The sequence below is a fragment of the Dendropsophus ebraccatus genome, chromosome 1, assembly GCF_027789765.1.
Source record: "Dendropsophus ebraccatus isolate aDenEbr1 chromosome 1, aDenEbr1.pat, whole genome shotgun sequence".
NCBI classification, from domain to species: Eukaryota; Metazoa; Chordata; class Amphibia; order Anura; family Hylidae; genus Dendropsophus; species Dendropsophus ebraccatus.
In genome coordinates this window covers 4,974,938-5,000,774 of record NC_091454.1, presented here as the reverse complement: position 1 = coordinate 5,000,774, position 25,837 = coordinate 4,974,938, and the positions used below count along the sequence as shown (strand labels likewise).

The following is a 25,837-nucleotide window of genomic DNA, read 5'->3' as shown; positions in this document are numbered from 1 at the left end:
ATATAACTACTATAATACCGTTGCTATATACAGGAATATGGAGCGCTGGCATACCTCACCTCGGTGTCCTCTCCTGCTGTCCTGAGAAGTGCCGTGCCGGGGAGAGATGACCCCCCATTTGTCCTACCTCAGGCCTCCTTCACACGTCTGGAAAAAACATCCGAATTTCCTATCAGGAAATCCGGGCGGATTTCCGGACCCATAGACTTAAATTGGTCACGGACACGCTTGCGGGTTTTTCCGGAAGGGTGTCCGTTCCGGAAAATAGGTCCGGAAAAAATAGGACATGTCCTATTTTTGTCCGTAATTCCGGCCCGGACGCCCCCATAGAAGTCTATGGGAGCGCCGGAATCACGGGCACTTTCCAGGAAAGTGCCCACGATTCTGCATTAGCTGCGCACCCCCCACCACCTGCATAACTCACCGGCCTCCATGGTGTTCACCTGCTGCTGCCGTCCACATCTGCTCCACCGGCCTCCTGAATCCCCCGCCCCCCCCCCCACCCCACCCCCAACCTCAGATTAGCGGCCCGCGCCCGGACCCCTCACCCAGCGTGGCCATCCAGGTTGCAGAAGTACAACTCCCATCATGTCCTGCAACCTGGGTGACCACAGACTGCAGAAGTACAACTTCCATTATGACCTGTCAGCCGGGCATGATGGGAGTTGTACTTCTGCAAGCTGTGACCATCCAGTTTGCAGAAATAAATCTCTGATCGTGTCCTATTTTTCTTCTGATCAGGAAATCCTGAAGGTTTTTCCTGATGGTTTCCTGAAGGTAAAAACAGATTACTGTCAGGAAATCCTGATATTTTCCTGATGACATTTAAGGCCTCCTGATCAGGATTTCCTGACATGACACGGACGTGTGAATGGGGCCTCAGGTTTGTGCCCGGCAGGTTTGGCGTTCAAGTTGCAGCTCACCGTGCAGAACTGACTCCATCTAATCACTTGCTAATTGTTGGCGGCACCGCTGTCTGCCCTGACATGTCTGCCCGCCACTGAGCGCTGCCAGCTACAGAGGTTACTGTCATCCCCGTACCTGCTACACCATAGAGCACTATAGAGCTCTATATACCCATCACACAGCACAGACTGGCTGTGTATCACACTATGGGGCACAGGCTGGCGGTGTATAACGGTGTAGGGCACAGACTGGCGGTGTATGATGGTGTAGGGCACAGACTGGCTGTGTATCACACTATGGGGCACAGACTGGCGGTGTATGACGGTGTAGGGCACAGACTGGCGGTGTATGACGGTGTAGGGCACAGGCTGGCGGTGTGTGACCCTGTGGGGCAAAGGCTGGCGGTGTGTGACCCTGTGGGGCACAGGCTGGCGGTGTGTGACCCTGTGGGGCACAGGCTGGCGGTGTGTGACCCTGTGGGGCACAGGCTGGCGGTGTGTGACCCTGTGGGGCACAGGCTGGCGGTGTGTGACCCTGTGGGGCACAGGCTGGCGGTGTGTGACCCTGTGGGGCACAGGCTGGCGGTGTGTGACCCTGTGGGGCACAGGCTGGCGGTGTGTGACCCTGTGGGGCACAGGCTGGCGGTGTGTGACCCTGTGGGGCACAGGCTGGCGGTGTGTGACCCTGTGGGGCACAGGCTGGCGGTGTGTGACCCTATTCACACTGGTATGCTGTTGGGGCAGAGTGGTTTATTAGACTTGGCGGATGATGAAAGTGATTTGTACTCACTCTTCCCTTCTCTCTCCACAGTTATATGTACTGGACGGACTGGGGCGAGGTGCCAAAAATAGAGCGGGCCGGAATGGACGGTTCCCTGCGCTCAGTCATCATAGACTCCGACATCTACTGGCCCAACGGGCTGACGCTGGACTATGAGGAGCAGAAGCTTTACTGGGCCGATGCCAAGCTCAGCTTCATCCACAAGTCCAACCTGGACGGCTCCTTGAGGTAAGTGCAGGCCCCTGCCTGTGGGGGGCGGTAGAGCTAACCTGTGCCATGGTGTGTGTGTATACATATTATATGAGTGTTGTAGAGGATGCCAGTGGTCTCACTGTTGTCTTTGGCGCCAGGCGTCTGGTTACGTACATGTAGCAGTGCCGCCTCTAGGTGTCAGTAAGGGTTTATACAAGGTCCGTCACCCTGTCCCGTCTCTCTCTCACTGCCGCCTCAGCCTGTTATGTGCCGCCAGTTTTCCTGACTCCTTCCTTTGGCACGATGGACTCCTTTGCCAGCTAGGAAAGCCAAGGCCTAACCCAAAGCAAATGTGGTGGCGTCTGCTTTCTATTTGTGCCGGCGCTCGTGTGGGTGTCAGTGTTTTCTGTGCCGGGTGGATGCGGTGACAGCGCGGCGCGCGTCCTGCCACCATTATCCATGTGTAGCTGGAGGGTCCTCTAGGTACGGCAATGGTTAATGTTCACCCCCACCTCATCCCCCCGCGGGGTCACTGAACCTAAATTAGTTTTATTTGTAGGAACCAAACGGTTCCAGCTGTGAGGAGTCCCGGCGTGTTTCCCCTGCCGCCCGCCCGCTCACCTCTGGGGATGTTTCTCATTGCTCCCTGTGTCTGATGAGTCTGGTGATAATCCCCCCTCCTCCCGGCAGGAAGCGGCGGCGGCCGTGGCAGCACTCGTACTTTCCATGATTTTTTCCATAAAGTCTCCTTTGTTTTTGCGGCCTCCTCCGGCTGATGACATAAAGGGATCCTTGTGACCCCGCACTCACCATTGTTACCGCACAGCGACCGCGCCGGGGCTACCAGGTGGCCAGTGTCCTGACCTCAGATTGTGGGGGACCCCGAAATTTATGTGGGGGCTGCCTTATTATCCAGATCTGGTTATACCGGGGTATGCGGGGGTGTTTATAGGGGTCCTCTCTATAGAGCTTCTAGTAAAGTAACTGCTGTAAAACTACAACTCCCAGCACGCTCTGGCAATGTCAATCATTGTATAGGGGTTTCCTCCTGCCTGTGGATGCTCAGGCCATGCTGGGAGTTGTAGTGTTGCTCCCACGTTGTAGCTTTATACCCCATGTTCTCGTCTTTTTTTGCAGACAAACTGTGGTGAAGGGATCTCTGCCGCACCCCTTCGCCCTGACGCTGTTCGGGGACACCATATACTGGACGGACTGGAACACCAGGTCCATCCTGGCCTGTAACAAGTACACTGGGGAGGAGAGGAGAGAGGTGGACAGCAACATCTTCTCCCCCATGGACATCCACGTGTTCAGCCAGCAGAGGCAGCCCAACGGTCAGTGCTGCCTGCAGTGTAAAGCAGGAGGGGGGCGGGGGGCCTGGAGGGCGGGGGGATCACAGCTTCACATTTACCACCTTTGTATTGTTTACTCCTATAGCTACAAACCCATGTGCCGGACACAATGGCGGCTGCTCCCACCTCTGCCTCATGTCCCCAGTGCAGCCGTATTACCAGTGTGCCTGTCCGACCGGAGTGAGACTCCAGGCTGATGGGAAGACATGTTTACAAGGTGAGCGCAGCTCTGGGGTATAATACAGAATGTAACTCAGGATCAGTAATGTAATGTATGTACACAGCGGAATAGTGAGTGCAGCTCTGGGGTATAATACAGGATGTAACTCAGGATCAGTAATGTATCCTAATGTATGTACACAGCGGAATATTGAGTGCAGCTCTGGGGTATAATACAGGATCAGTAATATAATTTATGTACACAGTGACCCCCACCAGCAGAATAGTGAACCCAGCTCTGGAGTATAATACAGGATGTAACTCATGATCAGTAATGTATGTACACAGTGACCCCACCAGCAGAATAGTGAGTGCAGCTCCGGAGTATAATACAGGATGTAACTCAGGACCAGTAATGTAATGTATGTACACAGTGACCTCACCAGCAGAATAGTGAGTGCAGCTCCGGAGTATAATACAGGATGTAACTCAGGATCAGTAATGTATGTACACAGTGACCCCACCAGCAGAATGAGTGCAGCTCTGGAGTATAATACAGGATTAGTAATGAAATGTATGTACACAGTGACCCCACCAGCAGAATACTGAGTGCAGCTCTGGGGTATAATACAGGATGTAACTCAGGATCAGTAATGTAATGTATGTACACAGTGACCTCACCGTCAGAATAGTGAGTGCAGCTCTGGCGTATAATACAGGATGAGTAAAGGATCAGTAATGTATGTACACAGTGACCTCACCATCAGAATAGTGAGTGCAGCTCTGGAGTATAATACAGGATCAGTAATGTAATGTATGTACACAGTGACCCCACCAGCAGAATAGTGAGTGCAGCTCTGGAGTATAATACAGGATGTAACTCGGGATCAGTAATGTATGTACACAGTGACCCCACCAGCAGAATAGTGAGTGCAGCTCTGGAGTATAATACAGGGTGTAACTCAGGATCAGTAACGTAATGTATGTACACAGTGACCTCACCAGCAGAATAGTGAGTGCAGCTCTGGAGTATAATGCAGGATGTAACATGTCTGTGTGCGGTGGAGTGTTGGAGTAACTGTTAAGGCCTGGTGCCCGAATGACGTCGGTCGGGGATGAGGAGCTGGTCACTGGTTTGGCGCAGGGTTTCGGCGTCTGGTAATAATCCCTCCGCAGGTGTTGCCCGCTGCCGTGGTGTCTGGCTCCTGTCACGCAATGGCAGCTGCTTGAGCTCTTAGTCAGAGGCCATAAAGTGCGGCAGGTTACTGCCGGGCAGCCTGATAGCTTTTTCCCGCTCCAGGATCCTCCAGTCTCGGGCAGTCGCCTCTTCTTCCTCGCCTCCTTTGTCTGGCCTGGAATGTCGTCCCTGCCCTTAAGTCAACATTGAGGAATTCTCCTTCTCAGGCCTCATGTTTGTGTTGGGGGGGGGGGGGGGGGATAGCGAAATCCTCAGACTAAGAAGATTGTACTCTGAGCCGGGAATATGACAAGGCCTCGGGATCCCTGCTCATACATTCATACACCCCTGACCTTTATTATGCAGGAGTAGCGGCCATGTTGGTTGTTACCGCTATATAAAGCTGTCATTCTCCTCTCTTCCTGCAGGGGCCACAGAGTTGCTGCTCCTGGCGCGGCGGACGGACCTTCGCAGAATCTCCCTGGACACCCCAGACTTCACTGACATTGTTCTCCCGCTGGATGATATCCGCCACGCCATTGCCATAGACTACGACCCGGTGGATGGCTTTATATACTGGACAGATGACGAGGTGCGGGCCATCCGCCGGGCGCAGATAGACGGCTCCTCCAGTCAGTTCATAGTGGTATCCCAGGTATCTCATCCGGACGGTATCGCCGTGGACTGGGTGGCGCGGAACTTGTACTGGACAGACACCGGGACGGACCGCATCGAGGTGACGCGGCTGAACGGGACAATGCGCAAGATTCTGATATCTGAGGATCTGGACGAGCCCAGGGCCATCGTGCTGGATCCTACACACGGGTGCGTTATATGGTAACTGGAGACTATGGGAGTGATTGTTCTTCCTTGGTCTCATACATATTATATTCACAGATACATGTACTGGACCGACTGGGGAGAGACGCCGAAAATAGAGCGAGCAGCAATGGACGGCACCGATAGGGTTGTGCTGGTGAATACGTCTCTCGGGTGGCCGAACGGGCTCGCACTGGACTACGCCGAAGGCAAAATCTACTGGGGTGACGCCAAGACTGACAAGATAGAGGTAGGTTATGGCCGGAGGATTTACAAAGGGTCTTCACTGTTAAAGATATCTGCTTTCTGTCAGTGAATGGGGAGAAGATAAAACCGAGAGAGAGGGTGACGGAGGGCGGGGGGGGGGGTAGTCACTGCTGAGGGTGACGTACGTGTGTGTGTGTGTATGGGGGTAGGGTTTGCTAGTCACCGCTCAGGGTGCCGTTGGGGGGGACGATAGTAACCGCGGAGGGTGATGGGTGGGTGGGGGTGGGGCGCGCTAGTCACTGCTGAGGGTTTGTTACAATGGATCCAGGCTGCACATTCCAGGGTGAAGAAAATGTTACATTGTGTCATTACAGAGACCAGATACAGTGTATCGCGCTATAGAGAGGCCGGATACAGTGATGAGGATTGGATGTGTGGTACAATAGAGATTTGATACATTGGTTGTTACCCCAATTCCTGATCTGTTGGGGTCTCCGCTCCGCTCCCTTTTATTTGTCACTGACCGATTGGTTAATACATTCCCAGGAGTCACTGAGCGCAGGAGGACGACGCACATAAGATACACTAAATGCTGCCTAACTAAAGACAGGACGGCCATGGCCTAAAGGGGCACAATCCCCTCACTGCACGTGGTACCCCCTCTCTGATGCAACGAGGGGATTGTACGGTACGCAGCTCTGCTGCACCTTTAGGCCATGGCTATCCTCGTATCACCAGTGGATCCCACCGACATGCTACCTGTCCGTCTTATCATTGTGTAGTAGGCTGACATGGCGGATCTTATAATAATGGCTCTGATAGGAGGTCTCTGTAGAGTCCCCCAGTTTGTTCCCTGATGAACCTGTGTCTTTGCTGCTACATTTTCTCCTGTCTGTCAGTCGAGTGTTTCCCTTGTTTGGGTCACTCTTCTAGCATTGTATATACTATGATTATAGGGAGGGGTCATCATGGTGGATGGGGGGCCCCCTGGAGGGAGAGAGCATCACTCTATCCCGCATGCGGTGCCCTTTACCCCCCACCCCAGGATCTACCCCAGAGGTTATTGGTTTTGTGTGTATGTTACATTTGTTGTCCTCCTGTGCTCCTATTGTTTGGGTTATATCTGGGGGTTCCAGTATTCGTCCCCCTGGTGATATCCTCTTAAAGGGGTAGTTCACAAAAAAAAAAAAATATATATATATATATTTCAAATTAACTGGTGCCAGAGATTTGTAATGTACATATCAGCTGCTGTATGTCCTGCAGGAAGTGGTGTATTCAGGAATGTCATGTCAGGAACTGTCCAGAGCAGCAGCAAATCCCCATAGAAAACCTCTCCTGCTCTGGATGGACAGAGGTGGCAGCAGAGACTGGAGAGAATACACTGCAGGACATACAGCAGCTGATAAGTACTGGAAGACCAGAGATTTTTTAATAAAAGTAAATTACAGATCTCTGGCACCAGTTAATTTGAAAGGCAATCCTTATTGGTGAACGTCCCCCTGTTGTGCGATTACATTTACACTCCGTGTATTGGCGTCTCCCCCTCCCCTCGCTGTGATAATGGCGCGGGCCGGGCCAGGTGTTAATTGCGCCGTCAGTCACAGGCGAGACGTCTGTATATGTTAAGGTTCCTCTCGTCTTCTGTGGGTTGTGCGCCAGTTCCCTGAGCGGTGGATCGGCCGCCCGCGGTGGGTAATGGGCGCCGGCAGGGGGGCTCACGAGACGCTTTTGTTCCCCCGTTTTATCTGGCAGCTCGCAGCAGACTTGTCTCTACAGCAGTGACATTAATCTCCCAGAAAAGATGGCCGCCTCTCATTGTACCGCAGCAGCGGGGTGTGAGAAGGGGGCGGCCGACGCCAACCACGCATCACGGCCACGCGCTTAACCCTCTCACGGCCACATCTGCTTACATATACACTGATCCCCAGGCTCAGGGAATGCTGGGAGTTGTAGTTTTGCAGTTTAGGGATCAGTGTATATCTGATACATTGTAATGACAGAGATTTACAATGGCCGTTTAGGCGCTGTTCTGCAGAGTATCGCGCCTCCTCGGCTCCGGACTAGATGCGGTTGAAGCCACATGTGTTTCCTGTAGTCAACTTTCTCCCCTCTGCGGTTTCCTGGTGTTTAGTCTCTGACCCAGAACGTGAAACTCCACACCAGAGCAACGGCCACCAGCTGAGGGCAGATACGGGGGGGGGGGTTCTGTGTGATTTAGCAGAGTGACGGCCACCGGCTGAGGCCAGATACGGGGGGGGGGGGGGGTTCTGTGTGATTCAGCAGAGTGACGGCCACCGGCTGAGGCCAGATACGGGGGGTGTCTGTGTGATTCAGCAGAGTGACGGCCACCGGCTGAGGCCAGATACGGGGGGTGTCTGTGTGATTCAGCAGAGTGACGGCCACCGGCTGAGGCCAGATACGGGGGGTGTCTGTGTGATGCAGCAGAGTGACGGCCACCGGCTGAGGCCAGATACGGGGGGGGGGGGGGGGGGGGTTCTGTGTGATTCAGCAGAGCAATGGTCACCAGCTGAGGGCAGATACGGGGGGGGGGGGGGGGGGGGGTTCTGTGTGATTCAGCAGAGCGACGGCCACCGGCTGAGGCCAGATACGGGGGGTGTCTGTGTGATGCAGCAGAGATGACGCTCTGCACCTCCCTATATCTTAGCCTGTCAGTAATATGACGTCTCGCTTCTCGCTCTGTTTCCAATAAGTTTTCCTGGCAGACGCCGGCGCTGGGATTTTTGGCTTAATTTGGTAATTGTTTGTGTGTGTTGTCCAGGGATCAGCAGGCTACACCCCGGGGCTGTGATCACTATATCGCCAGGTACAGGTTGGGCGCAGTATTGCAGCTCATCCCCATTCACTTCAGTGCAGTTGAGCTGCAGTACCGCAGGCCTCCTGGGAATAGGTGTGGCGCTGGTTTTAGACAACACTTCTCACAATCACTTTAGTGGCTGTTCTGTGTATAAAGGCTGTAGAAACGTCCTTTCCTTGGGTTTGTTACAGTGTGTCGGTGTAGTTAGGTGATATACAGGGCAAGAAAGATATTTGTGGTGGCGGTCTGTGTTGCTCATCGTAAAAGACCCTCAGCTGTGTGCGAAGGAGCAGGCCAGGAACTTTTGTGCTGTTACATCATGTCTCATCCTCTGGAGCTGCACTCACTATTCTGCTGTTACATCATGTCTCATCCTCTGGAGCTGCACTCACTATTCTGCTGTTACATCATGTCTCATCCTCCGGAGCTGCACTCACTATTCTGCTGTTACATCATGTCTCATCCTCCAGAGCTGCACTCGCTATTCTGCTGTTACATCACGTCTCATCCTCCAGAGCTGCACTCACTGTTCTGCTGTTACATCATGTCTCATCCTCTGGAGCTGCACTCACTATTCTGCTGTTACATCTAGTCTCATCCTCAAGAGCTGCTCTCACTATTCTGCTGTTACATCATGTCTCATCCTCTGGAGCTGCGCTCACTATTCTGCTGTTACATCCTCCAGAGCTGCACTCACTATTCTGCTGTTACATCTAGTCTCATCCTCAAGAGCTGCTCTCACTATTCTGCTGTTACATCATGTCTCATCCTCTGGAGCTGCACTCACTATTCTGCTGTTACATCCTCCAGAGCTGCACTCACTATTCTGCTGTTACATCTAGTCTCATCCTCAAGAGCTGCTCTCACTATTCTGCTGTTACATCATGTCTCATCCTCCAGAGCTGCACTCACTATTCTGCTGTTACATCATGTCTCATCCTCCAGAGCTGCACTCACTATTCTGCTGTTACATCATGTCTCATCCTCCAGAGCTGCACTCACTATTCTGCTGTTACATCCTGTCTCATCCTCTAGAGCTGCACTCACTATTCTGCCCTAACATAATGTCTCATCCTCTAGAGCTACACTCACTATTCTGCTGTTACATTATGTCTCATCCTCCAGAGCTGCACTCACTATTCTGCTGTTACATCATGTCTCTTGCAGGTTATGACCACTAACGGCACGGGTCGGCGGGTGCTGGTGGAGGATAAGCTGCCGCACATCTTTGGCTTCACGTTGCTGGGGGATTACGTGTACTGGACGGACTGGCAGCGTCGCAGCATTGAGCGGGTTCACAAGCACACGGGGGAGCGGGAGGTGATCATTGACCAGCTCCCTGACCTGATGGGACTGAAGGCCACCAACATCCACCGCATGTCCGGTGAGTGCGGTAGACTGAGTCGCCGGGCTTTGTGGGTTGGTTTCTCTTTCCTCCTTTTTTAATTGTCTTTTCCATCTTCTCTTAAAGGGACCAACGCCTGTGCGGATAGCAATGGCGGCTGCAGTCACCTGTGCCTGTACCGCCCCCAGGGGCCGCGCTGTGCCTGTCCCATCGGCCTGGAGCTGATCAGTGACATGAGGACCTGCATTGTGCCTGAGGCCTTCCTGCTCTTCTCCCGCCGCGCTGACATCCGCCGCATCTCTCTAGAGACCAACAATAACAATGTGGCCATCCCGCTGACCGGGGTGAAGGAAGCCTCCGCCCTGGACTTCGATGTCACCGACAACAGGATCTACTGGACTGACATAAGCTTAAAGGTGCGTTGGACATTGTGTACTTCAGTCACCTCCAGAGCTGCACTCACTATTCTGCTGTTATATCCTGTCTCCAGTCAGCTCCAGAGCCGAAATCACATATAGTTAGTTGTAATTCCTTTCTTCTGATTCTCTTTCCTTGCAGACAATCAGTCGCGCGTTCATGAACGGCAGCGCTCTGGAGCATGTGGTTCAGTTTGGGTTGGACTACCCAGAAGGCATGGCGGTGGACTGGCTGGGGAAGAACCTGTACTGGGCCGACACTGGCACCAATCGCATTGAGGTTTCCAAGCTTGATGGCCTCCATCGGCAGATCCTTGTGTGGAAGGATTTGGACAGCCCCCGGGCGCTCGCCCTGGACCCTGCAGAGGGGTGAGGAACCGGAGAACTCCCTGTACTCCTCCACCACCTCAGCCATTGTCACTGTCCTCCCCTCTCTCCCCTCCTCCTGCCCCCGCCGCCCTCCTCTCCCTCTCCCCTCCTCTTGCCCCCCGTCGCCCTACTCTCCCCTCCTCTTGTCCCCGTCGCCCTCCTCTTCTCTCTCCCCCTCCTCTTGCCCCCCCCCCCCCCCCGCCGCCCTCCTCTTCTCTCTCCCCCTCCTCTTGCCCCCCCGCCGCCCTCCTCTTCTCTCTCTCCCTCCTCTTGCCCCCTGCCGCCCTCCTCTTCTCTCTCTCCCTCCTCTTGCCCCCCCCCCCCGCCCTCCTCTTCTCTCTCTCCCTCCTCTTGCCCCCCGCCGCCCTCCTCTTCTCTCTCTCCCTCCTCTTGCCCCCCCCCCCCCCCCGCCGCCCTCCTCTCTCCCTCCTCTTGCCCCCCCCCCCCCCCCCCCGCCGCCCCCGCCTCTTCTCTCTCCCCCTCCTCTTGCCCCCCCCGCCGCCCTCCTCCTCTCTCTCCCCCTCCTCTTGCCCCCCGCCGCCCTCCTCTTCTCTCTCCCCTCCTCTTGCCCCCCGCCGCCCTCCTCTTCTCTCCCCTCCTCTTGCCCCCCGCCGCCCTCCTCTCTACCCTCCCCTCCTCTCTGCCGTCGTCCTCTTCTCTCTCCCCTCCTCTTGCCCCCCGCCTCCCTTCTCTCTCCCTCCCCCTCCTCTCTCCCTCCCCCTCTTCGCCGCCGCCCTCCTCTTCTCTCTCCCCTCCTCTTGCCCCCCGCCGCCCTCCTCTCTACCTCCCCCTCCTCTCTGCCGTCGTCCTCTTCTCTCTCCCCTCCTCTTGCCCCCCGCCTCCCTTCTCTCTCCCTCCCCCTCCTCTCTCCCTCCCCCTCCTCTCCGCCGCCCTCCTCTTCTCTCTCCCCTCCTCTTGCCTCCCGCCGCCCTCCTCCTCTCTCCTCCTCTTGCCCTCCTCCTCCTCTCTCCTCCTCTTGCCCCCCGCCGCCCTCCTCCTCTTGCCGCCCTCCTCCTCCTCTCTCTCCCCTCCTCCTCCTCCTCTGTGTCCGGCTCTGCTCGCTGTAACAAAGAGACACTTATCTCCCCGGCCGTCACTCACTGCACAGACCTGAAATATTATCCCACAATCTGTACTGATTCCTTCCTCCTCCTGTGTAAAGTAGGTCAGGACTAAGGAAACTTGTCACATCAGATGCTCGGGGTGTCTCAGCATCCGTATATGGTTACATCTATATACTGCAGTATATACTGTATAGTGACATCATATACTGCAGTCACAGCCAGAGCTGCACTCACCATCTTTGTACAGTCACAGCCAGAGCTGCACTCTTTATCCTTCTACAGTCACACCCAGAGCTGCACACACCAAACTTCTACAGTCACAGCCCGAGCTGCACTCTCCATCCTTCTACAGTCACAGCCAGAGCTGCACTCACCATCTTTGTACAGTCACAGCCAGAGCTGCACTCTTTATCCTTCTACAGTCACACCCAGAGCTGCACACACCATCCTTTTACAGTCACAGCCCGAGCTGCACTCTCCATCCTTCTACAGTCACAGCCAGAGCTGCACTCACCATCCTCTTACAGTCACAGCCAGAGCTGCACTCACCATCCTCTTACAGTCACAGCCAGAGCTGCACTCACCAACCTTCTACAGTCACAGCCAGAGCTGCACTCACCAACCTTCTACAGTCACAGCCAGAGCTGCACTCACCAACCTTCTACAGTCACAGCCAGAGCTGCACTCACCAACCTTCTACAGTCACAGCCAGAGCTGCACTCACCATCCTTCTACAGTCACAGCCCGAGCTGTTATTCTGTACACGGCTGTGTCCGTTCTCTGCTGGCTTGCTGTTGGCTCTCAGGCGGCAGTATGTCAGCTTGTTCAGTACAATCAGTAACCATGATGCGTTTCTTCCTCTTTAGGTTTATGTACTGGACGGAGTGGGGTGGGAAGCCGAAGATAGACAGAGCCACTATGGATGGCAGTGAGCGCATCACCCTAGTGCCCAATGTGGGCCGCGCCAATGGGCTGACCATAGACTATGCCGAAAGGAGACTGTACTGGACCGACCTGGATACCAACCTTATTGAGTCCTCCAACATGCTGGGTGAGTAGTGCCGCCCTATTGCTGCACAGTCCTGATCTTGTCTCATCTCCTACTCCAGAGCTGCACTCACAGTTCTGCTGTATTTGAGTGATGTGATCTGTAAGTAAGCCGTCAGCCTGGGATGTGACCCGGTATCATCCTCTGCCACTGTGAGCCGTGTGCCGGGCCCGGTGCCAGCGCGGTTCCTGCAGGTGAATGAGCGGCTCCCCAGCTGTGCCGGCTGCTCCCCGTCCGTGTTCAGGAAGCGGGCGGCTGGTGGATCGGAGCCAAACTCCACTCCGCCGCAGCAGCTTCATTTGCATTAAAAAGGATTAATCTGCGGGGGAAATGTTTAACACGGTGTTTTATGTAACTGATCCTCTTTGTGTGAAGCTTCCCCGTCTATCAGCCTCTTCCTGCGGCCCACAATCCTCTGCTCCCCTCCGACGCCCACCACATCGCGGGATGATGTAAACTTGGCAGGATTTTTTTTTTTTTTTTAGAGATTTCTTCTAACTTTCATTGAATGCACCTATGGGCCAGAAGCCGGTCCTGACCCTCCGTGTCACAGCTGCAGCTTTGTTACAGTGTGTCAGGACTGGGTCAGGTCTGACTTATAATGAGGGATCTGACGACACTTGTTTGTAGTCTGTTACTATGGAAACGCTTTGATCTGAACTGGAGACGCAAAGTTATATATATTTTTTTGTGCAACAAGTTATTTTGAAGAAATTGTAAATATTTTTAGGAGTCTAGTCTGGGGTTTGTAGTTCCCCACGTGGATTTCTAATGCAAACGTCTCTCCCCTCCTCCTCTGTAGGACAAGACCGTGAAGTCATAGCAGACGACTTGCCGCATCCTTTCGGTCTGACCCAGTACCAGGACTTCATATACTGGACAGACTGGAGCCGCCGAAGCATTGAGAGAGCCAACAAGACCAGCGGCCAGAACCGTACCATCATCCAGGGCCACCTGGACTACGTCATGGACATCCTGGTGTTTCACTCTTCCCGGCAGTCGGGCTGGAACGAGTGTGCGTCCAGCAATGGCCACTGCTCCCACCTCTGCCTGGCCACCCCGTTGACCGGCTACACGTGCAGCTGCCCCGTACACTACTTCCTGAATGACGACAACAAGACCTGCAGCGGTGAGTGGTGGAGAAGCTCAGTGATCGCTGCTCTGAAGGCTATAATCTCCGTATATAACGTTATACCTGATCCTCTCCCCTCAGCTCCCAGCTCCTTCCTGCTCTTCAGTCAGAAGAACGCCATCAACAGGATGGTGATCGACGAGCAGCAGAGCCCGGACATCATCCTCCCCATCCACAACCTGCGCAATGTGCGCGCCATCGACTACGACCCCGTGGAGAAACATCTGTACTGGATCGACAGAGCATCGCAGAGCGTCCGCCGGGCGCTGGAGGATGGCAGCCAGGTGAGCAGCCATCTGTATGTGTGGGGTGTCTATTTGTATAGGGGATGTCCATGTCTGCAGGGAGCATCCGTCTGTATGGGTAAGGGAGCGGCCATCTCTCTAGGGTGCTTCAGTTTATAGGGGACGTCCATGTCTATAGGGAGCGGCCATCTTTATAGGGGACGTCCATGTCTATAGAGCGCAGCCATTTTTATAGGGGACGTCCATGTCTATAGGGGACAGCCATGTCTGTAAGGAGCGTCCATCTGTATGGGGGAGGGGAGCGGCCATCTCTGTAGAGTGCTTCAGTCTCTAGGGGGGTGTCCATGTCTATAGGGGCGGCCATCTTTATAGGAAACGTCCATGTCTATAGAGAGCAGCCATCTTTATAGGGGACGTCCATGTCTCATTCCATGTTTGGCCCTTGTAATGAGTTCTCCCTGAATATATCCATAGGTTTTTAACCTCTTCCATTCCTTTCGCTCAGAATGTGACTGTGGTGTCCAACACCAACCCCAACCAGAACCTGGACATGCAGCCGTACGACATGAGCATCGACATCTACAGCCGCTTGATCTACTGGACATGTGAGGCCACAAACGTCATCAACATCACCCACATGGACGGCCACGCCATTGGAGTCGTCCTGAAGAGCGAGCAGGACCGGCCCAGAGCAATCCTGGTGAATCCGGAGCGAGGGTGAGTGCTGGTGGTAGTTGTGTGGGTGCTGACAACTTGTACACCCGCTATTCAGATCACTAACGCCACGTCCCTCTTCCCTCCCAGGTACATGTTTTTCACCAATGTGCAGGAGCGTTCAGCTAAAATTGAGCGAGCGGCCCTGGACGGGACGGAGCGGGAGGTTCTCTTCTTCACCGGGCTCAGTAAACCCATTGCGCTCGCTCTGGATAATAAAATGGGGAAGTTGTTCTGGGTCGATTCCGACCTGAAACGGATTGAGAGCAGCGACTTGTCTGGTAAGGAACCTTCTTGTGTCTCCGCTGCTATCGTCCCTCCGGGTTTCTCTCGGATTCTTATTTGCTGTTTTGCCGACAGGTGGGAACCGCGCCGTCCTGGAAGACTCCAACGTCCTGCAGCCGGTGGGGCTGACTGTTTTCGGTAATCACCTTTATTGGATTGACCGGCAGCAGCAGATGATCGAACGCATCGACAAAACGGGCCGGGAGGGCCGCACAAAGATCCAGGCCCGGATCCCCTTCCTGACGGACATCCACGCGGTGACGGAATTCAGTGTGAAGGAATACAGTGAGTGGGGCAGACAATATGGCGGCTTCTTACTGGGTGGAGCTGAATGATGATGACATTTGTCTGGTCTCTTTCAGAGGAGCACCCCTGCTCCCAGGACAATGGCGGCTGCACCCACATCTGTATCGTGAAGGAAGACGGGACCACCCGCTGCTCCTGCCCCATGCACCTGGTTCTCCTCCAGGACGAGCTCACCTGCGGAGGTCTGTGCCCCCTCTCCCCGTATACTCCAGCTCTGGTCTCCCTCTATATGTTTTGGCACTTATCCCGCGGTTTTGTCGTCTTGCAGAGCCCCCCACCTGCTCTCCGCAACAATTCACCTGTTACACCGGTGAGGTGGACTGTATACCCGCCGATTGGCGCTGCGACGGCTTCATCGAGTGCGTGGACAACAGTGACGAACACAACTGCCCCAAATGCTCCAGCGCCCAGTTCCAGTGCGCCAACGGGCAGTGCATCGACTCAGCTCACAGGTGTGACGGCGAGGACCACTGCCAGGACAAGACTGACGAGATCAACTGCATCGGTGAGCGCCCCGGCGGCCATATTGGTTGTGGCTCAGCTGCAGCCCCTTTTCCTAGGCGTTAATGGCTTCCCTTGTGTCTCCTCAGGCGTCTGCACCTCGGAGCAGTTTCACTGCAGCAATGGCCAATGTATCGGGAAGCACCGGCGGTGCGACCACAGCCGGGACTGCAGCGATAACTCCGACGAGCTGGGCTGCTGTAAGTGTCTGATAAGTCGCCTCCCACCCTCCCGATTCATTATCACCCCGTAACGTTACGTCTCGTCCCTTACAGATCCCACAGAGGAGCCTCCTCCCCCTTCAACCAACACCATTGGCTCCATCATCGGTGTCATCCTCACCGTCTTTGTGGTGGGCGGGGTTTACTTCGTCTGCCAGAGGGTGCTGTGCCCCCGTATGAAGGGCGACGGGGAGACCATGGCCAACGACTATGTGGTGCACGGGCCAGCCTCTGTGCCCCTGGGATACGTGCCGCACCCCAGCTCGCTGACCAGCTCCCTGCCAGGTAACAGTACACACCTGTGCGACAAAGAGCCTGCGGGATGGGACCGGGATCCGGTTGCATGTGGCCGCTGGGAGCTCATTGTACGGGTCGTGGAGTCGGGTTACGTCGTTTTATTAACCCTTTCACCATTGTCATCTGCAGGAATGTCACGTGGGAAATCGGTCATCAGCTCCCTGAGCATCATGGGAGGAAGCAGCGGGCCGCCCTATGACCGGGCGCACGTCACCGGGGCCTCATCCAGCAGCTCCTCCAGCACCAAAGGAACTTACTTCCCACCGGTGAGGCAGGCTTACTTTATGGCGTTGCAAAACTACAAAGCCAAGGCTGGAGAGCCACATAGTTTTCTTCCTAACCCTCAGTGTCTCCTTCCATTGTCAGATCCTGAATCCTCCCCCGTCCCCGGCCACAGAGCGCTCCCATTACACCATGGAGTTTGGTTATTCCTCTAACAGTCCGTCCACACACCGCTCATACAGGTAAGCGGGGGGATCACCAGCCACCATTGCAAAACCGAAAGCTGAGCAAAGGCTTGCCTTTTGTTGGGAGTTGGGAGTTTCCCTTTAAAGGATCTTGTCCAGGATTAGAGAAATATGGTTTTCTTTCAGAAATAGCACAATTCAGATTCATTGAAGTGAATAGAACCGAGGTGTAATACCACACACAACCTGAGCTCAGAAGAGGCGCTGTTCTTGGATGAATGCAGCCATGTTTTTCTAATCCTGGAGAATCCCTTTAAGAAATGTTTTCATGATGACCCGCCATGTTTCTTCACCACCTTTTTGTTCCTTTAGTTACAGGCCGTACAGCTACCGCCACTTTGCTCCTCCCACCACTCCGTGCAGCACTGACGTGTGCGACAGCGACTACACCCCGAGCCACCGCCTCACCTCAGCCGCCGCCAAAGGATACATCAGCGATCTGAACTACGACTCTGAGCCGGTGCCCCCTCCCCCGACGCCGCGCAGTCAGTACCTGTCGGCAGAGGAGAGCTGCCCGCCATCACCATACACGGAGCGCAGCTACTCCCACCATCTGTACCCCCCACCCCCCTCACCCTGTACGGACTCCTCGTGAGCCCCCCTGTATATTCACACCTGTGGAGACCCCCTCCTTATTTCATGTACAGATTTTATTCCCGGAGGCCCCTCCCCCTTCCTTCGCCATTGGACGGACTTTGTACATAGAGAAAGATATTTATATATTTTCTTAGCTGGCCGTGACGCCAGGCGCGGCCCCTCCCCCATCAGACGTCTAAGCTTCTGTATAAAAGATTCTCATCCTCCCCGTATATTGTACAAATATATAAATATATAGAAATTATCTATTTTTACAAACGGAATACACACGCAATGCCTTAAACCGCTGCCGAGGGGCGCCACACCCAGACGTCACCCAGGTGCTGGGAGCCCAGGAGGTTTACTCTTTTTTTTTTTTAACTCCCTAATTTTATTTTTATTCCTATGGAAGCAGTGATTGCACCTCGTCTGTTTTAGCTTTTTTTTTTTTTTTATGTAATATACCTTTAAGAATGAAAGGGGATCTCCACTGACGCTTCATTCCAGGCTTCATGGTTGGGGTGAACCATCTGGATGTATCCAGTGCCCAAAAGTCTGCATAAAGAAGTGGTTTCCAAACCTGTCACTGTGAAACTATAATTCCCAGCATGCCCTGGCTGTCTCTGACTGACAGGGCATGCCTGGTAGTGTAGTTTTACAATTACTGGTTACAGTCCGCTACCATAGAGAGTAGAACAAAGGTGCTCAATCTATAATAATCTTGCCCCGTGGTCTGTCCACCCCCGCTCTGTGATGGTTCCTCCTAACCTGCTCCTATACCACTATTCTGTTCCTAGAGAAGAGCACTGGGTTAAACCACTAAACTGTTTAGAGAGGGGGGAGCTGTTGTTTTTTTACTTTTTTTTTTTTTTTTTTATTGTTTAGAATAACCAAAGTTGTTGTTGTCCCCTCCCCCGAGGCGACGGCGTCCACCTCCGGCATCTGGAGTTATAGACGTTTCTATTTTACGAAAGCTGCGAATGTTGAGTGTTTTTATACCGCCTACCATGTAGATACTGTTCTGTATTTATAAACCATGTAACATTTTTGTTCTTTTTTTGTACTCGCCTCATGTTTATAAGCCGTATACCTGTGTATATAGAGATATATGTCCGTGCAGTTTGTCCAGTAACCACTAGGAGGGATTTCAGGCGTTTCGAGGCGCGTGGTCGCAGCGGGTGCCGCCGCAGTAGATGACGGCAAATAGGGACAGTCACAAGCTCATTGTTTCTGGTTGACATGTTACCGCCATATCGTGCTCCGTTCCTCACCGTTGCGTGATGTGTTACATGGCGGCCATTGATGTGAAGCTAATCAATCTCCGGCCTCTAATGGCTGATAACAGAGAGCAAGAGATTGTATTTCACATTGGGGCAAATGTTTTTAGGTTTTGTGCCCCTTTAAGAAGCAAACAAGGAACATTTTCATCCATAAAGGGACGATTTCACCATTGTCACCTCTGCTATGGGATGGTAACACCCCCTCTGTTGTGAAGGCGGGGCGACTAAGTGCCCCTCCCCCTATGTAATAGCCGCACAGCTCTGTACGTGTTACTATCATTAGGACCAATCTGATTTACAGTGACCAAGTCCCCTGACACCTTACCAGATGGGGTGTGACTCCTATGAGGGTGGAGTCACCCATAGCCCCGCCCCCTTCCTGCTATGACAGATCTGCACCAGGACATATGGAGGATCTATGATATTGGCCAACATTTGGTCAGCGCCGCGCGCTCATACATTGTTTTTTTTATTATTTTTTTGTAAAATATTGGCTTGCCTCTGTAAGCTGTGTATAATAAATCACCAGTGACTGTATAAAGACCCGTTATTACTGGACCAGCTGTAACAAAGAGTTAATTTTTATAATAAAACAAAAGCTCAAAACCTAAAACTGCTCATTGTCATTATGTTCCTGGTGACTCAGGCCCCGCCCCTCTGACTCCTGAATATAACACGCCTCCATGGTCAGGTAGGGGGTGATCGCTGATCGTCCGGGCAGCCCATAGCATATAGCAGCGTCTGCTGCCGCTTCTCCTATTCCATGGAGCGACGGCAGCAGATCATTGCAGTTTGAGTCGTTTGTTTTTCAACATGTTGAAAAACAAATGACTGCCACGATCAGCATGATTGTTGCCTTCTATTCCACGGGACGATTATCGGCCAAATACGACCAATAATTGTTCCGTGAAATAGGGCCTTTAAAGGGGTAGTGCGGCGAAAAGCTTTTTCCCCATTCCCTCCCCACATGAAAAGTGATATAGATGCATAATATACATTGATAGCGAATTCAAGCCCCTTACCTGACTTTTCCTGGTCCTGCTGGTACCGGAAGAGGCTGACTTCTGGGTTGAGGCAGGACTATGTTTTAGCCCCGGGCTCCATCTGGGGTCGACACGTAGGGCCCATACATCCCGATCAGGGGCGTTCCTGAGCCTCCCGGCACTCCCTCCTGCCCTGGCACGCCTCCCCTGCGCTGCTATTGGTTATCCTCTATGACAGTAATTCCACTACTATTAGAACCGCAAGTCCCAGCGCACCCGATGGCCATACACTGAACTGACATGTGTCTGGCCGTCGGGTGCGCTGGGACTTGCAGTTCCAATAGTAGTGACATTGCTGTAGATAGCACGGCAGGGTAAAGCAGGTCATACACTGCTAACCTGCTTTACCCTGCCGCACATTACCCCATATACACCCACATGTGCTGCCGTTCCCCATACACTATATAGTATCTCTAGTGGGGGCAGTATTATCTATGTCCTGTACTGCTCTCTACCTGTGCTACATGTCCTGTACTGCCCTCTACCTGTGCTACATGTCCTGTACTGCCCTCTACCTGTGCTACATGTCCTGTACTGCCCTCTACCTGTGCTACATGTCCTGTACTGCCCTCTACCTGCGCTACATGTCCTGTACTGCCCTCTACCTGTGCTACATGTCCTGTACTGCCCTCTACCTGTGCTACATGTCCTGTACTGCCCTCTACCTGTGCCACATGTCCTGTACTGCCCTCTACCTGTGCTGTACTGCCCTCTACCTGTGCTACATGTCCTGTACTGCCCGCTACCTGTGCTACATGTCCTGTACTACCCGCTACCTGTGCTACATGGCCTGTACTGTCCTCTACCTGTGCTACATGTCCTGTACACCTCTCTACCTGTGCTACATGTCCTGTACTGCCCTCTACCTGTACTATATGTACTGTACTGCCCTCTACCTGTGCTACATGTCCTGTACTGCCCTCTACCTGTGCCACATGTCCTGTACTGCCCTCTACCTGTGCTACATGTCCTGTACTGCCCTCCACCTGTGCTACATGTCCTGTACTCCTCTCTACCTGTGCTACATGTCCTGTACTGCCCGCTACATGTCCTGTACTGCCCTCTACCTGTGCTACATGTCCTGTACTGCCCTCTACCTGTGCTACATGTTCTGTACTGCCCTCTACCTGTGCTACATGTCCTGTACTGCCCTCTACCTGTGCTACATGTTCTGTACTGCCCTCTACCTGTGCTACATGTCCTGTACTGCCCTCTACCTGTGCTACATGTCCTGTACTGCCCTCTACCTGTGCTACATGTCCTGTACTGCCCTCTACCTGTGCCACATGTTCTGTACTGCCCTCTACCTGTACCACATGGCCTGTACTGCCCCCTACCTGTGCCACATGGCCTGTACTGCCCTCTACCTGTGCCACATGGCCTGTACTGCCCTCTACCTGTGCCACATGGCCTGTACTGCCCTCTACCTGTGCCACATGGCCTGTACTGCCCCCTACCTGTGCCACATGTCCTGTACTGCCCTCTACCTGTGCCACATGGCCTGTACTGCCCTCTACCTGTGCCACATGGCCTGTACTGCCCTCTACCTGTGCTACATGGCCTGTACTGCCCTCTACCTGTGCTACATGGCCTGTACTGCCCTCTACCTGTGCTACATGGCCTGTACTGCCCTCTACCTGTGCTACATGGCCTGTACTGCCCTCTACCTGTGCTACATGGCCTGTACTGTCCTCAACAAACTGTCCATGGGATGATCAAGGCAGGGAGCGAGAATCTCTCATAACATCGCCACCTGCAGGCTGCCTGATGCCACTGCACCCCTCAATTTTAGATCATACATGAACACCACCACCACCACCTGCAGGCTGCCTGCCGTTACTGCACACCTCAATCATAGGGACAATACATATACAACAGCACCGGCCGCCTGATGCTACTGCACCCCTCAATTATAGAGAAAACATGCACAACACCTGCAGGCTGCGACATGTTACATTATCGTAATTATATAAACAATATATGTGACAGCACCACCTGCAGGCCACCTGATGTTACTGCACCTCCTCAGTGATTGACAATGTATATATATATAATAACACCACCTGCAGGTCGCCTGATATGGCCACTCCGCTCTTTAGTAATGTACCTTCCTGTATTTAAGGCAAAAAACATTGATGAAAAAAGTAAATCAGGGGCGAAACGTGAAGGAAATGTGGCTGTTTCATGGCACTGATAACAAGCACATCGACGCCATCTGCAACCAGAACTTTGACTGGCGACTCTGTGGTGTCCATGGCACACGGTATGGACAAGGTAAGAAGTAACATATACAGGGAAGCTATGATTGGAGGGCTGTTTGTCATGCCATAATCCTGAGTGACCCTGATCCTTATAGCCAATCAGATGCTATGCTTAGGGCCATATTAAGGGAGAAGTCTGGCGAAATTTTTTCTTAAAAGTATTGTATTGCCCCCCCAAAAGTTATACAAATCCCCAATATACACTTATTATGGGAAATGCTTATAAAGTGCTTTTTTCCCTGCACTTACTACTGCATCAAGACTTCACTTCCTGGATAACCTGGTGATGTCACTTCCTGGATAATATGGTGATGTCACTTCCTGGATAACATGGTGATGTCACTTCCTGGATAACATGTTGAGGTCATGACCCGACTCCCAGGACTGTGCGGGCTGTGGCTGCTGGAGAGGATGGCAGATGGCAGAGGGATGCTCAGTGTCTCTCCAGTGCCCTGTGTCCTCCAGCTTTATCTATGGCATTCCCCAGTCACCGCAGCTCAGACTTCCAGTCCTGCCTCTGAAGTGACAGGCTGCTCAGCCAATCATTGGCCGAGAGTGGTCAGTGCCACGGCCAGTGATTGACAATGGTTTGGAAGCCCCAGAGGCGGCTGCAGTGAGCGGAGAATCATCAGCCGTACTGTTACATGTAGCGATGATTTTTAACAGATACTCTTTTATCCTACAGCAAGAGGATATTGTGACAGCTACTATATCACTACCCAAAAATAGGGAGACCCAAGGGATGGAGCTTCAGGGAATCTTAATAAATATAACCTTATCAACTAGTATTTATACAGAATCCATCAGCTGCAATTCATCCTCCAATCTGGTGACAATGTTAGATGCTGTCAGGTCAGCAAAGAACATGGTAACATGGTAAATTATCTATCTGTGCTTCCAGAACATAGGAAAATGCTTCTATTCTACTGTACAAAGAGACAGACGGACTTTCCTAAGCTCCTGATCTGCTACATTAAGAAATGCTTCCTCACTCCACCTCAGGGATTGGAGGAGAAATGAGGAGGCGTTAGAGACCATGGCACTTCGGGAACTTGGGAGCCCCTTCTTGACACTTTGCACCAAGGAATAAAAGCGCTTTCCTATGTTATGGAAGACATACAGTATATGACAGATACCATGTGTCTCCTGACATAACAGCATCTAACAGTGTCAGCAGATTGGAGCGTGAATTGCAACTGAAAGATTCACTTTAAGGGTGCCTTCACACGTACCGTATCGCTGCGTTTTTAACGCTGCGTTTTTGCTGCGTTTTTTACATGAGCGTTTTGATTTTCACATGATTTTCATGTGAAAATCAAAACGCGCATGTAAAAAACGGCGCAAAAACGCAGCATTAAAAACGCACCGTTTAAAACGCAGCGTTAAAAACGCAGCGATACGGTACGTGTGAAGGCACCCTAACAGAGACATCACGTGAATAAGAATACATAGCAATCTAATGTATGAGAAGAAACATTTTCGGATAAGTAAATATTATACAGGTAGGGTATAAACCCACACACCGTATATGCAGCGTATTTACTGCTGCGATACGCAGCAAACTCGCAGCAAACTCGCAGCAGATTAGATCTAAATAACTGAACACAGCATCAAATCTGTACCAACAAATCTGCTGCGTATTTGTTGCGTATCTGCTGCATATACGGCGTGTGGGTTTATACCCTTATGATAATTTTTTTCTAACTCTGTGGAGTTTGTGCATCTCCCAGCCTGACCTAATGGCTTCCATTATGATATTTGGTAACTTCCTGATGACATCACTAAGTCGTGGCTTCTTACCTGTTGACATTCTTCCCACAGGTAGTTACTTTGCCCGACATGCCAAGTTGTCCCACCCATACACCACACTAACACCAGATGGGACACGGCTCATGTTCTTCGCTCGTGTATTGGTGGGAGACTATGTGATAGGTAACCCCCAAATGAAGCGTCCACCGCTAAGACCCGGTAGCACCATGTGCTATGACTCCTGTGTTAATGACATCACCGATCCCTCCATCTTTGTGGTGTTTGAGAAGCATCAGATCTACCCTGAATATCTCCTGGAATACGAGGAACAGAAAACATCCTAGGTGACCTGCAGAAGCATCAAACCTAGAATGAATCCTAATACAAGGAAAAGAAAAACTAAAACGTCTCCTGATGTAAAGATACATAGTGAATCCTGCCAGAAAGTGGGGCACATCGTCTGATTGTGATACTCAGTGTGCTGCATAAGGGAAATTATCAGCAGGTTGGACACATCTAATCTGCTGCTGTGTCCCTAAGGGGCGCAGGGCGATGAAGATGAAGGTAAGTTTCTTACCTTTATACTCGGTGCTTTTTGGATATAAGCAGTTTATAAATATTAGTTTGGAGAGAGAGGTTGGCTGGGCACAGATCGGTGGTAGCCCTGCCGCCCAGTGCACCGAAACACCTCACTAACCTAATATAGTGCTAATATCCTGAAAATGGCAATGACGGTGAAGGAAATAACCTTCCCTTCAGCCTTAGAGCCCCATGCACTATGGCTACATATCAGCAGGTTAGATACTTCTAACCTGCTAATAGTTTCCCCTTAAGAGATGGCCACTTTCTTCCAGAGACAGCATGACTCCTGTCGCCAGTTCAGGTGCGGTTTGCAATGAAGCTCCATTCACTTCAATGGAAATGAGTTACAAAACCCCAACCAAGCTCGAGACAAGAGAGGGGCTGTCTCTGGAAGAAAGTGGCCATTTTTATGTAGCGCTGGATAACCCCTTAAGGAAACACTGGGATGGATGCCTGCTGAGGAATAGGGGGTAGAGGTAGAGTTTTTTTTGGTGTTTTCTCAAACACTTCCAGCCCTTTTGGCCATTTTATGTAAGCTCTTTGTACTTTTATATTGCACGTCGATGAAACTACTACCATTATTCTTTCTGTATGACTATCTTGCTGGAATTATCTCTTATTTGACTATTTATCGCTGCTCTTGTGCTACATACTCTCACCTAAAACATGTTTTTGTCCATTTGGACAGACATTTGCTTTATTGTAAACCGCTCAGCTACATAATAATAAAAGGACTCCAGCAGAATGTCAGCTGCCTATATTCCTTTACGGACATGTACACCAGCTCTAAAACAATGTAGAATACTACATTTTGCCCAAACTTTTACAAATGTATTTTTAGAGCAATTTACTCATGGTGGACAATCTATTTGTGAACTATATAAAATTATTTCTATCATTAAGATCTGGTTCTGAAAGCTTTTTTTCACGGCGTATTCCTGCAAACACAGAAAAGGTACTAAAGCTCACCGCCAAAGGCAAGATACAGACTCAATACAGATATGAAAATCGACAAAAGCAGGCCACCAATAGAGATGCGCGAACCGTCGGACTTTTGGTCCGACAGCATCTGCGCTCGATTGTGATGCCTGTGATCCCGGTTGCATAGTTGCGCTCTCGGGAATATGCGACCAGGATATTCCAGATCGGTTCCCTGGAATATCCTGGCCACATATTCCCGGGATCGCAACAATGCACCCGGAATCACAGGCATCACAATCAAGCGAACTGATTTCGGACCGAAAGTCCGCTCATCTCTAGCCCCCAACTGCACCCCAAAAATCTCCATAAAAATTTGGAGGCTCTTGGTTACCATTGGCAAATGTAGGCTGTGTAAACCAAGCCACCAACAATAAGGTGGCCCCATCCCGGGATGGACCTACATTGTACTTTAGCTTCTCCATGGCATATAATACGCCCATGCTCTGAATGCATCCTCTTGCATAGTGTGTGTAGACTGATGGGTATCAGCTTTGAGCAGATCCTGGAGCTACTCACTTTAAGACATTTCATTGTGATTTTGTGCA

The 25,837-nt window shown here is 52.1% G+C and overlaps 2 protein-coding genes across 3 annotated transcripts in view; both read left to right on the top strand.

The window, feature by feature from the left end:
- The window catches only part of LRP6 (LDL receptor related protein 6), a 30,786-nt gene extending 11,497 nt beyond the window's left edge, over window positions 1–19,289 (top strand). For both annotated transcript variants that reach the window (XM_069964392.1, XM_069964401.1), the window contains exons 3-23: window positions 1,717–1,914; window positions 3,016–3,212; window positions 3,316–3,447; window positions 4,995–5,391; window positions 5,464–5,635; window positions 9,578–9,794; window positions 9,882–10,171; window positions 10,314–10,540; window positions 12,471–12,655; window positions 13,455–13,781; window positions 13,866–14,068; window positions 14,535–14,746; window positions 14,834–15,024; window positions 15,104–15,313; window positions 15,391–15,516; window positions 15,603–15,839; window positions 15,925–16,035; window positions 16,111–16,341; window positions 16,483–16,619; window positions 16,720–16,817; window positions 17,133–19,289. In XM_069964392.1, the coding sequence (XP_069820493.1) occupies window positions 1,717–1,914; window positions 3,016–3,212; window positions 3,316–3,447; window positions 4,995–5,391; window positions 5,464–5,635; window positions 9,578–9,794; window positions 9,882–10,171; window positions 10,314–10,540; window positions 12,471–12,655; window positions 13,455–13,781; window positions 13,866–14,068; window positions 14,535–14,746; window positions 14,834–15,024; window positions 15,104–15,313; window positions 15,391–15,516; window positions 15,603–15,839; window positions 15,925–16,035; window positions 16,111–16,341; window positions 16,483–16,619; window positions 16,720–16,817; window positions 17,133–17,415 (4,381 nt within the window). In that variant the 3' untranslated portion in view covers window positions 17,416–19,289. The remainder of the gene's footprint in view (window positions 1–1,716; window positions 1,915–3,015; window positions 3,213–3,315; window positions 3,448–4,994; window positions 5,392–5,463; window positions 5,636–9,577; window positions 9,795–9,881; window positions 10,172–10,313; window positions 10,541–12,470; window positions 12,656–13,454; window positions 13,782–13,865; window positions 14,069–14,534; window positions 14,747–14,833; window positions 15,025–15,103; window positions 15,314–15,390; window positions 15,517–15,602; window positions 15,840–15,924; window positions 16,036–16,110; window positions 16,342–16,482; window positions 16,620–16,719; window positions 16,818–17,132) is intronic.
- Window positions 19,290–21,846: 2,557 nt separating this feature from the next.
- Window positions 21,847–25,180, top strand: LOC138787259 (protein mono-ADP-ribosyltransferase PARP12-like). The gene is made up of 2 exons (XM_069964478.1): window positions 21,847–21,993; window positions 23,802–25,180. The coding sequence occupies exons 1-2, from the start codon at window positions 21,855–21,857 to the stop codon at window positions 24,071–24,073; spliced, it is 411 nt and encodes a 136-aa protein (XP_069820579.1). The 5' UTR covers window positions 21,847–21,854; the 3' UTR covers window positions 24,074–25,180.
- The last annotated feature ends 657 nt before the right edge of the window (window positions 25,181–25,837 follow it).

What these genes read in the sequence shown, in the direction of transcription:
- LOC138787259 (XM_069964478.1), top strand. Translation starts at nt 21,855, where the DNA reads ATGAAAAAAGTAAATCAGGGGCGAAACGTGAAGGAAATGTGGCTGTTT. An exon ending in TGGCACACGGTATGGACAAG is followed by an intron (nt 21,994 to 23,801) that starts GTAAGAAGTAAC and finishes TTCTTCCCACAG; the next exon opens with GTAGTTACTTTGCCCGACAT.